The sequence below is a fragment of the Trichoplusia ni genome, chromosome 5 (assembly GCF_003590095.1).
Source record: "Trichoplusia ni isolate ovarian cell line Hi5 chromosome 5, tn1, whole genome shotgun sequence".
Lineage (NCBI taxonomy): Eukaryota > Metazoa > Arthropoda > Insecta > Lepidoptera > Noctuidae > Trichoplusia > Trichoplusia ni.
The window spans coordinates 11,271,578-11,284,231 of NC_039482.1; the positions used below are offsets into that span (position 1 = coordinate 11,271,578).

The following is a 12,654-nucleotide window of genomic DNA, read 5'->3' on the forward strand; positions in this document are numbered from 1 at the left end:
AATAACAAAAAAGCCTTTCAAAATATAATATGAAGTTACAATAAAAACATACTGCATTGTTTTTGAAAGGTATAATAAAACTTTTATTTCCGGTCTTATTCCTGAAACCTAGTGATATAAAAATATGACGCATCGCAACGGATGGTATTAAATATTTTCTAACAACCTGTCAACTACCGCAACTCGTGTAGCACCAGAGTAAAATCATTTTTCATGGAATTTTATTTTCCGGCTTAAAGTATTTCACTATAGAGTTTCAAAACTTTTATCTCTTTTTAACAATTCTTCATTCATCATTTTGTCTGTGACCGGCTAAGTGACAGTTGACAAATACATTACAAGGGGATTTTATAATAAGTATCTATGGTATAAAAGAAACAAAACTAAAAAGTGTTTTTTTTTTCGCAGTTATTCGGGCCGCCGAGTGCGCCTGTTCTCGAAAACCCCGAATTCCAAACACGATGGTACTTCAAATATTTTCTCGGAAAAAGTAAGTAAGCATTCATTTGTTTCCGTTGTTGTTTTGAATCACGTATTTTTACACAATTTATTCCTAAAACCAACTGAACGGAGATGACCTATTATAGGTACCAATAGTCTCAAATAAGTAGATATCAAAACAATTATTTCCTTTATGATATTTTCGCATTGAGAATAGTTCAAATCATTCTTGTAGTTCTGATGAAACTTAAAACAAGAAATCGATTTATTTAAGTCAACAGCCCTAACTACCAATTAACCTACTAGCAATTTCAAGTATTCTTGCCAAAGTATCTACTCAATTCCAATTATTGTATGTACTTGTATATGATACAATGTTTAACTTTATTAACTTTGGAATATTGTTTGTTTCTTAACAATAAAGGGAACAAGAAGTAATAAATAATTTTAATATCATGTTAACCAACCATATTTTGTGTCTCCATCACCGAAAGGTCGACAGCTACAGAATTGGGTAAGGCATTAAATCCGCCTTTGTCATTCTTCGGAGCGTATTTTAATAAATAAACATTCCATTGTAATATTTTGTATACCTACATTATTGTTTATAAAAAAAACATATTAAAAGCTGTACAAATTATTTAGGGAACAAACTTTAAAGACTCACAAGTTATTTCAAATGTATTTCGCCGCTCTGCGACCGTATTCTCAATTAATTTACTTAAACCTTATTTAAAACCTAATTCAAATAACGATTTAGGTTTCCATAAGTACAACATGCTGTATACGATTATCACGTTAGAGTAAGGAGTTTGTCGGAAGTGAGAAGTAACAATATGTGCATACTAGACTTTAGGCAACCAACTTTGTGTTGCATCCTCGGTACACACTGTGTAAGTGTACACTCATTGTTTAAGTACATGCAGCACTTCGCCTAGAACTTACGTAGTAATGTAATTAGGAACAGGCATACATTATGCATACAACTAGATGAGACAGTAGCGGCTCCAAGCTGTCCAAGACAGGTCTGTCTCAGGGATTATGAGTAATATTCTAGGTAATATGAAAGAATGAACAGAACGCCTTTGAAGGAGAAATAAAAAAATACGAGTAAATCGGCACAGGTCTTTTCCGGTATAGGGAAAACATTGAGCATTTATCACCACTCTGAATCACTGCGGGTTTGCGATTTCAGGGGCCCACCTTTGGACTAAAGTTTTCCTCGCGATGTTTTCCGTCACCGTTTTGTTAGTGTTGTCTTAGATAATTGAGAAAGTATAATATATAAATTTGAAGCAGTCACATTTATACTTTGCCTGCTTTAGGATCGAACCCGCTACTCTTGCAAACCAACCCTTGCATATAACCGAAAGGCCACCACGACATTCGTTTATTATATCTAGAAAAGAAAAATGATGTAGCGTCTAGGAAAAATTAAAAGAGATGGTTTAGTAACAGTCGTAGGTTACTTTACTGAAACGAAAAGAAATTCCTAAATTTTCCAATCTACAAAAGAATGGATATCCTCATAAAACACCGAACATTTTGACAAAAATCCCTCTGAAGATTTACGTGAGAAATTACTATTCGCTCGTCACTGCGTAATAATGGTGATGGTTCAATCAATGTCCAAGCGGACACCTATCGATACATTTTCTCTACAAATCGCTATAATCTTTTATAAACGAAATGTTTTGGAGCATGAAAACTGTGCAGAGGTTTTTTAGGATAATTTTTATTCGTTTTTTGTCGACTTTAAAAAGGAAGGGTCTGAATGTGTCTGTACTTTTGTTATATTTTTGTTCAGAATTTTTTCGGGATTTATTTTCATTTAACGTGAAATAGCTGTCATTTGCCCCATAAAATTTCATCAAGTTTGGCCCATAGTTTTATAATTTGAAGGAACTTGTATGTTTTTGTTGTTAAAACTATATTGTTATAGCTAATGTGCTTCTTTATCATTACTTAAAACTGAAATCGACTAAATTACTAAAATCAATCATTTTCAACCTTTTAGATACTTATCTCTGCACCTACGAATATCATAAATCAATAACTATGTAGTTATTAGAAAAGAAATGTTGGAATGCAAGCAATCATTTCTCCGAATTCAACTTTGCACAAATCTATGAATGTCAAAGCGAATGCAATGAAAACTGCAATACATTTTGAGCGCAACCCCGCTTTTAGTCCAGTTTATGATTTCATTATAAAACATTTTTCATAGAAGATTCACTGCGGCGTCAGTATTGTTTAAAATAACGTTAAAAGCTTCAGAGATCGAAGTGTACCGGGACATTTTTATCGCGAGCTATTTTATAGAAGCGCCGTTATTGTTCGTGCGTGACGTAATCGTATCGATACGACTCACGGAGCACCGAAACTTCTGCCTTTATGGCTGTATTATCTCCACGTAGTATCTTTAATCGACCTTTAAGTCGTTAGAGAAGCATTATAACAAACCAATTTCTGTATAGGCTTTTCATCTACGTAGCCAAAACCCATTTAAACCTAAAGCACCCTATTTACTTAGTATAGAAGTAAACAGTTTTCTATAAGTCTAGCAATTCTTCAGTGTCTCACAAACAATTGATTCTATAGTATAAAGAAATTCTCAACGAGGTTGATTTAATTACTGCCCGGAAAGCCAGGCGCTGTAGCTTCGGAATTAAAGGATAAGATCCCAAGAGACTGAACTTCATTGATTGTTTCTTTCAAGTACTAAACGATTACTACCATAACGATGCAATGTTTTTACAATTTATGATTTCTTTTGATCTATTTCTTTTGTATCCAAACCATGGTTTTATTAACCACGATTAAGAATGATCTCTTTTAACAATGTGGCACTACATTAAATTGTAATTCAAATATGTTTTCCTTATGTATGTTACTAACCAATAGAAAAATGTAGGTACGTACAAGAACAAACAAATAAATATAAGCCGAAACACTGAATACTACAGTGAATAAAAGTGATAATTACCAGGTAAAATTAAACTAAGCTTTCACAAATTAAACACAAAATACTTAGCGCCACACAAATATAATGGTTTACGCAACACTGCAAACCTGTCATTGAGCCTCTGTCAACGACAGATATTCACCGAACCTTAAGCAACGAGGTCTAAACCCTCAGCTACCACGTAATCCAACGCGATACAATTTACCCTTTCAGGATATTAAATTTATTTGTCTCTACCAAAAGGGTCCGATGAAATAAATGAGAAGGTAGATCAGATAAAACTAACACATAATGTTGACACTAAGATACATACTTGTGTGAAAGTGGGATGATCCCAATTGGCTCATCAACTGTCCCATACGAAGAAATACGGATTAATTTGCTAACTATTTATTTAATATAATATGTTACTCATTCTGTTACCCATATTTTGATTGAAAGCTGTTTATAATAATCAACCAATAATAATGTTTGATTTAATAATTAAACTAGTTCTATTTTTTAATGAACCTTGAAAATGTCAACAATGAGTAGGTAGGTAGTAACTGAAGTTATGCAAGGTTTATTAATATATGTGAGGTAAAATGTAATATAGATATTCTCAGTCATAACGGATATGAAGTTATATGAGAAGTAGTTGCGTACTCACAATAGAAATAAAAGGCGTATTGGATCTCAAGTGCTAAGCGAACGTAAAAGCTTCAAGTTATTGAATTCCTTTATCAAATAGACTTCAAGTATGTATGACAGTCGATGTTCGCACATTTATTAATATTCCGTTTTAAAAGTTCTTAGAAAACATTTTTACCGTATTTGCAACGACATATTTGGGAAAGGCGAGAGCAGAGTGAACTCAGAATGATATTTCCAATTCTATTCCGGGCGAATGCTTAACCGAATTATACCTTGGTCGATCCACAAAATAAGCGATTACATTTATGTAGCGTCCAACATGAGTTGTGAACAACGTTTTTACCTTTAATAACTTCTATTATGTAAAAGTATATAAAACATCTTCAGATTTCTATACCTAATAAAAATCTACCCTATTTATTTAATATAAATAAAATCTTTAAGTAACCGGAAAATTACCTACCTAAGGCGCTTCATTTTAAATTTACTATGTGACACCCAGCTCTGAACCAGCTCTTGCATATAATTGCTTTGCTCCAATTTGCATTTTATAACTAAACTCACTGATCGTGATACGCCGATCTGCCAAACGAGAACTTAGCAAGTACATAGCTATGCTAGGATGAAAACTACTTACAATATTATTTCCTTAAACGAATTGAGGGTTTACGGTTAGCGTTTTAAACCTGATGCAATTATCTGATTCGCTTCAATCTGGCATTAAAATTTAGACGATTAAATCTGGATTTAAAACATTAGAATACATAAAAACCAGATAAATAACTAATACAAGATCAAGCTAGATAGCCTAGTGGATACTATTTATATAGATAACATTTACGGAGTGCTAGCTAGCCCTTTTAGTATAAGTCAAAGGTGGCAAAAAAATCTCCAATCATAACGAGCTTACGCACTCCCTTTCTGGATCGTATACGTCACCTAATAACATATACGTAACCTTTTTCTTCTCCCTGCTGTCGCCTATAATAAACACCTTCAATTTATCTAATTGAAAACCTTTTATGTATATGTGCCCTTTTAGAAGATAACAGAAAAACAATGAATAAAGCCTCAAATCGGTTTATTACCCACGCCCGTGTAAACAAGAACTAATAACCGAAATGTGTTTTTGCCGACATACTCCGTTCTTTAACAAAAGATATCACTGAGACAGTTCTTTACTTTTATAGTATTACGGACTGACACTTCAGAAAATTGTTTACACAGTCCTAGGTAAATTTTGTTTTCTTAATAGAATTTAGTCTTATTATCTGGAACCGCTTGTTTCCGAAATTTAAGCGTACGTGAGTTGCAAAAATAATTTGCATTCGGGCATAACTTTGTGACAAAATATAGGTTCTGCAAATATTTTTGAAAACAACCCCGAAGACTTAATACGGGTTCAGATTTAAGTATCAAAAGATTTCTAGTATTCTCGAACCATAATCGACATATTTTCATATTTTTTACAGTGCATCAAAATTACATTGGAGTGGATGGATCGAGAGAGCCATACTTACTAAGTGTGGTACAAGAAGGTGGAGCGGGACTTTTACGATCCATACTCTTTAATAAAATGGTGAGAAGTACTACTTACACAGTAATAGCTGCCGCCCGTCAAGATTTCAATCATTTTTATTTCACACGTCAGCTTTTAGTTATAGCACTCTTTATCTAACTTTCTATGAAGTTGGGAAAATATGACTCTTAATATATTCATGACCTTCATGAGTCAAGGCGAAGTAATTTTATCGGTCTGTATAACTATTAAATCTTAGATATACCCAACAAGCTTTTTAAACGGGAAATAGTTCAAGCTTGCTTTTCTTTTAGAACTAATATAAAGCTAGACGTTTTTGTCATATAAATACAGCCAGTTTTACGACGCTTTCACAAATTAATAAAACTAATTTTATAGCATTCACTTTACGTCATTTACGAGCGCTTCTTCGTTCAAAGCTAGGCCATAAAACTTGAAGCTCAATGGGAATCATTAACAAAATGCTGAAAGCTTCGTAAAAAGAACCGGACTGGTCAGGTCCTAGTTTGACGTATGATGTTTACAGGGCGCTCACAAGATCTACTTGCCACCAAGCGCTTGGAACAGCGGCGGTGGTCAAGCCCCTACTAGACCTACAGTTAAGCAAATTCTTGGACAATTCCCTTCAATGGAACGAGTAGACAAAGTACCCAGAGAGGTAAGATGTGCAGGCAAATATAATCTTAAAATTATATAAGCAAATGGTACTAATAATATTATAACTTGTTTGTTGTGTAGATAACTTGTGCCGAATTACAAAAAGACGTTTTACTGCTCGAAGAACAGGAAGGATCTGTAAATTTTAAAATAGGAGTAATGCTAATGAAACCTGGCCAAAAGACTGACGACGAGATGCTCTCTAATGGTAAATATGAGTCTAAATAAAATAAATATCAAAAGGGAAATATATTTTTGAGAAGAGGACATTTAAATGTTGAAATCTTTCAGAGAAAGGCGACGAGAAATGGGAAAGATTTATTTCACTTTTGGGAGATAAAATTCGATTACGAGGCTGGAACCGTTTTCGAGGCGGGTTGGACGTCAAAGGTAACATTCATATTTCAATTTATTACGAGTTATTACAGTAAACAAAACAGTAGACGAAGGTTATTGCTGTAAAAAGGGAAACCTAATAATTCTAAAATGAATATTGTGGTCTTATCCGATGATCTAGGTTATTTCTTTGTAACAGGTGACATGACTGGAAGCCATTCTATTTACACGATGCATCAAGGACACGAAATTATGTTTCATGTCTCTACAATGTTGCCGTTTTCGAAGGATAATAAGCAACAGGTGAGGCCACAATGTTGTTAAAAGCATTACGCTAAATATAAATTGCCAGAATGTAGGTACCTCAACTACAACAAAATAGTTTAGCAACGTACCAACGAACATCAACGTAATAGACGAATGACCCGAATTCGAGAGTCTCGAGGCATGTCAATAAAGCACCTAACCCCAAAATGTTAGAAAAACTATTGATATCCTTAAAATCATGACTTGGTTGGAGGGTAAAAACTTCTCAAACTCCTCCTACTCAACCACGATTTTGTTCTGAGAAACTTTCTTCGAACTAAACCGGCTGAACTTACTCCATTAAACTTAAGATCTATGACGCGGCTTAACGAAATTTTTGAGATATTTTTTTCTAAGCCTTGAGACAAGTTTGTGATAAATGCGATTATCGTATTATGACACAGCATAATTTACCAGCCTACAACCAAAAATCTTACAATCTTATAACATCTCTGAATACTAATAAGTACTTCTTTAAAATACAAATATGAAGAATGTTTTAAATGTTTCATAAAGGATTTTGTATCACATAAAATTAAAAACGTATAGCACTTGATCTTGATGAATAGTTGACTACCAATCCAAGATGTGTACAAAGTCAAATTCGAAATCAAAACAAAGTAAATCCACGTACATTAAATAATAACAGTTGCTATCACTATCAAAGTTAACCATTTTTTTAATATTCTACCTTACTAAAGCCTGCAACTATATTTTTACAGCTGGAGAGAAAACGCCACATTGGCAACGATATCGTCAACATTGTGTTCACAGACGATTCCGTGCACAACACTTTTAACCCGCAGTGCGTCAAAAGTCATTTTACTCGTATCCTTTTATAATACAAAAATAACTCTAGCTCAACATAGAAAAAGTATTTGGAAAAGAGGTGGCCTTTAACCTGCAGTGAGAGATTCTAGGACGAGATTTCGTTGATGAAGAATATATTTACGTAACGCGAAGTATAGTTATGTCTATAACACTCATGGAGGTAGACGGACTAATAGCAACTCCAAAATAAATACGTCACTATAATAATGAATTAATAACAAAAATAATTGATTTTCCTCTTTACCTGAACTTTATCCGATGCCAGCGTTGGAGATGGTGCCCCTCAAAGATGAATCTAATAAGGGGTAAAATGTTTAAAAAAGAAATTAATTTCCTTAACGTTGTAACAGACATATTTGCAGTAGTGTCTGAAGTAGAGGAAGGATATAAGCTCAGCGTGTACAGTGACGACAGCGTACCACCATTCGGTCCTTCATTGCCCTGTCCGCCGATCTTCAACGATCCGCAACTATTTAGGGAGTTTTTATTGGTAAGTTAGCGAGAAATATCTACTGCATTATGAGGTTATAATGTGTTAAATATATAACATGTAAAAGTCTAAGTATATTGACAATTTATTAACAGGAAATGTTATTTAAGTCAGTAGAATCTTTTTGATACAATAGTTTTACTTTGACTATTTTGCCGCTGTACAATCATGTGTTATCAATTTTTTTAGATGTGTTTTAACACGATTTTAAATGAAATAAACTGTATTTTTTATAATGTCAGGTAAAGTTAATGAATGGAGAGAAAGCAGCCTTCCAGACGCCTACATTTGCCCTAAAACGACAGAGGACACTCGATACACTTATAAGGGACATTTACGCTGAACATTGCTCCGACCACAAGGTGGTAAGTTTCACTTCAAAATGACGCTCTAATATGAATGCAAAACAAACATCTTGGAACAACACCCTACAAAAGATGCATGAAAATTCAACCTTTTCCATATTCTATTGTTTCTTGTATCAATCTACCTGCCGTTGTACATCACCCTAATACCAAGCTTTTCTTTCACTTCCAGATTGCTACCATATTAATACCATAACATACGTTATCACCAGGCAAATGAACTATTAAAAGGCTATTGAGGCATTATATTAAGGTGTAAAAGTTCGACGATAGCTCTGCTACCAGTAATAGGGATCGACCAATCATTTTCGCTCAAAGAAATCTAATTCATCGGACAGGAAGAGAAGTGCCAAGTTTCATTACTTTTGCACCCGAGACAACGAAGAAAAATCCCTCTAATAATCCTATTCCTTCCAAAACCACTTTATTTCATCTGAATTTTTAGAAAATTTCTTGTAATTAACGTGGAGCTAAAAATTTTCAGCCGATGCTATCACGTCGTGCGTTATCTGATGTATGGTCGGGCGGCGCGGGCGCGGGGGGTGCGGGCGCGGCGAGGACGGAACACTTCCTACATGTCGGACAAGCACTAAAACTAGACGCAGTACTGCGGGGCGATGCTCCTACCAGCCTTGTTTCATCAGGTAGCTAGTCTGATATCCGAGATGTTGATATGTGACTTCCTTGACTATTTCCATATGATTGAAACATAAGGAACGTCACATATCTCAAATCACAAAATATACTTTGATTGATCAAACGCCCTTTGGGGCTATTTTAACACTGACTTGATTAATCCAGGATGTGGAGGTTCACGTCGAGCTCCTTGGGAAGGGAAAGTGTGGCGCGCAGCACCACTGCCAGCGACTCCTGTGTGTGCGGAACAACTTGCTGAAGGACGACTCTTGTTATCAACTACTTCTAACACGTACATTCTAGAAGGTACGGAATATTACTAGGTGGACTTGTGGGTGCAGGGAAAACTTCACTTTTGTGACAAACTTGACATTCGTAGCAAACTTTTCGTCCGTAGCAAATCTATCATTCGTAGCAACTTCGTCTTTAACTCAAACTTACACCCAAGCTTGCCTATCGTAAAATTTGAAGCAAAGCCGTCCTGATAATTGCAGCATATTGAACACGGGTAACAAAATAGGATATTTAATCGAAGCTAAAATTTCCCAAAGGACGACCGAGATATCCTAAAAACAGTAGACAAGGTCCTAAACTCTATCTAGTTTTACATGTGATAAATTCAAGTTTAACAAGAGCGCTCTAACGTATAGAAAGCGGTACAACTCGCGTAGTCCTGCGCTGGGAGGGCTGCGTGCGCGCGGCGCGGGTGTCGGAGCGCGCGGGGCTGTTCCGCGTGGGCGCGCGGCTGGCGGCGGGCGGCGGCTCCACCACGTCGGGCGCGGGCGGCGCGGGGCTGTACGCGCTGCCCCTACACGAGCTGTGCGCCGGCGCCTGGGCCATGCGCCCGCTGCAGGACTGCAAGCATGCCCGCCTGCCCCGGACCAAGACTGCGCACTACTTTGATCTGCTTGAAACAGGTGGGTCAGAAAACGTAGCCACTGCATAATTGTGGAGAAGACGATTTACCATTCATTAATTCCATCTTAGGAAAAAAATTGAGATCATAACATAAGATTTTACCGCAAATTTCTTATCGTTTTAAACCTATTGAATGAGCCATTTAACTCATGGATACCTAATTTTTTAGGTGAAGGAGGTAAAACAACACTAGCGGTAGCAATTGGTAGAAGGGTAATGCTTATGATCGAAGAATCAAAGACTGACAACGAGATGGGTTTCGAATACACACATATCAAAGTAAGTGCCATAATTTGGGCTTTCAAAACTCAAGACAACACATGAAAATAACACTGAATATTTTTCGCAGGATATACAGCTAAGCGAATCTCCAATACTGATCAAACTAATGGATGGCGAAGTAGGAATAATGGTAGTCGGATACAAACACCATTGGGAAGTTCTAGAGTCAGGCACGGGGCAGGTAAGGATAATGCTCTCATACATATTTTACCTTAATACTCACACAGGGTTCTCCCAAAATATCCTGAACTAAATATTACATACTTATTTAAGACTTCGGTCGCTATAGAGACGTGAATTCTATTTTCGAAAGGATGCTGAGTGTCAAGTGTGAGCTAAACTCTTCACAAGTTCAGGCGAAAATTTTCGCTATTGATCTAAGAATTTAGTCCATAAGTGAAATATTTCCTTATCTTCGCAGTCAGTGAAACGGGCAGAAAACTCAGAAGACAGCGGACCTCGTCGAGGTACTCTCGTCAATGCGCTACGTATTGGAGACGAGAGAGATGGACAAATAGTTTTATGCTACAATCGTAAGTACTAAGAAAAGGACGATCATCTTGAAATTTCATAACAAATATTTGCGGGGACTTCTTGGAAAGGCTGCATTGGGGACAGATGGCGGTTAATAAACCGATATTCTGTTTTTTCTAATCACTAAAATAACCTCTTGGTCATCATCAGTACGAAAGAGTTTCTGTTACCGGTTGATATACCATAAACTTCTTATTACAGATACATGCCATTTTGAAAGACTAACAAGTAAAGGTTTGGAAAGTGATGGTGAATATGATTTTCATTGGACAACTGTGCCTGCAGCAGTAGGTAAGGTCAATCACAGACTAATCGTATTTTTTTCTCTTAAAGCTAAATATGAATTCACATTACTATTTTCTCTTTCAGTGTGCGCGTTCCCCTACATAATGGCCTTTGCCGAAGATTTATTAGAAATACGACTAGTTGCTAATGGATCCCTAGTACATGCGGCCTGCATACCCGGACTGAAACTTCTTTGCGGGCGAAGAGTAAGTACACAATTTAGAAGGAAAAAGTTTTGAGATATCGGCAAGACAATTAGGTCAATTCATTAAAGCCTGTTTGTTGTTTCATTAGTCAACGTTGACGTCACAAGTCGAAGCTATATCCAAAAAGGCTATTAGTGTTAGCGATTTAGTTCTGAGTAAAATAAACCTGGAGTTTTTGTAATTAGAAGAGTTTTTGCACATCAATCACTCAAGTGATACCTTTTCAAGTAATTTACCACGAATAACCATTCGATCAAAAAACAGTAGATATATACATTATTAAAGGGTGATGGCAAAACTATTTTAATTGTTCATCTGTGATAGTCATATTCCTTGTCCATTTTTCAGGATATATTCTACGTGGCATGTGCACCTGAATACGTGCCTTTAAGTCGAGAGATAGATCCGTGTCTCAGCTTACACGACGAGCTCGTCCGACAGATGAGCAAGCAATGCGGACCTTACTCCGTGGACGAAGATGATAACCATGACAGGTAAGATAATCTCTATTATTTATCTGAGTAACGAGAAATATTTTCCTTTAGAAAACGAAATAGTAAAAAAAATATGCGGATGAATCATAGGACACTGAGAAAAAGCGAATATAATCACTGCAAACTGATAAACGTACCTTAGTGACGTTTATTGACAATGTAATTCTATTGCATGCTCTTTTTAATAGTGCTTTTTTCATTCACCTTGACGTCATTTGCCCTTTAATGTGACAAAGTTCCTGCACTTTAGCAATTTGCGAGGATTATAGTTTTAAGAAATGAAATCCATATTTCATTATCTTTTTTGTTTTTGTTTTTCCAGGGGAGATCCTTACAACATTAACCGCGCTGCTCCATCTGAAAACAACTCAGCATCCAGCAGAAGCAGTTCCATATCTTCGGAACAAGAGAATATTAGACCACCACTACAGCGAATGGCACCGATCTCACCGCCGAGTTCGCCCCAAGGTAACTACCTACATTTCTATCAATAAGGACACTAAATCTACTGATACAAACTTTCTTTATAATCATAATAATTACGAACTTTCTTTATTTCAGTGTTACCAGAAAACAGTGGCCGATGTGTGCGGATCTACAAGATCCCTCAAAGCAATCTAAGCGCAGGCGCATACCAGCGGCAATCCGTTTCGGCTGACCAAGTGGTCACATCCTACTTTTCCGATAGGTAATTCGAGTTCTTCCCATTAGATCTTGTTGTTAATACTATACAAA

The 12,654-nt window shown here is 36.1% G+C and overlaps 1 protein-coding gene across 1 annotated transcript in view; it reads left to right on the plus strand.

Moving 5' to 3' along the window:
* LOC113494484 (GTPase-activating Rap/Ran-GAP domain-like protein 3) overlaps positions 1–12,654 on the plus strand; it is a 105,725-nt gene that overhangs the window by 91,009 nt on the left and 2,062 nt on the right. Inside the window, exons 4-23 of the mRNA XM_026872851.1 lie at positions 409–490; positions 5,512–5,618; positions 6,106–6,237; positions 6,318–6,444; positions 6,528–6,626; positions 6,772–6,875; positions 7,601–7,706; positions 8,060–8,199; positions 8,442–8,564; positions 9,049–9,208; positions 9,366–9,506; positions 9,851–10,117; positions 10,288–10,397; positions 10,468–10,581; positions 10,822–10,933; positions 11,136–11,225; positions 11,304–11,425; positions 11,774–11,919; positions 12,242–12,387; positions 12,481–12,607. Coding sequence (XP_026728652.1) covers positions 409–490; positions 5,512–5,618; positions 6,106–6,237; positions 6,318–6,444; positions 6,528–6,626; positions 6,772–6,875; positions 7,601–7,706; positions 8,060–8,199; positions 8,442–8,564; positions 9,049–9,208; positions 9,366–9,506; positions 9,851–10,117; positions 10,288–10,397; positions 10,468–10,581; positions 10,822–10,933; positions 11,136–11,225; positions 11,304–11,425; positions 11,774–11,919; positions 12,242–12,387; positions 12,481–12,607 — 2,555 coding nt within the window. The remainder of the gene's footprint in view (positions 1–408; positions 491–5,511; positions 5,619–6,105; positions 6,238–6,317; positions 6,445–6,527; positions 6,627–6,771; positions 6,876–7,600; positions 7,707–8,059; positions 8,200–8,441; positions 8,565–9,048; positions 9,209–9,365; positions 9,507–9,850; positions 10,118–10,287; positions 10,398–10,467; positions 10,582–10,821; positions 10,934–11,135; positions 11,226–11,303; positions 11,426–11,773; positions 11,920–12,241; positions 12,388–12,480; positions 12,608–12,654) is intronic.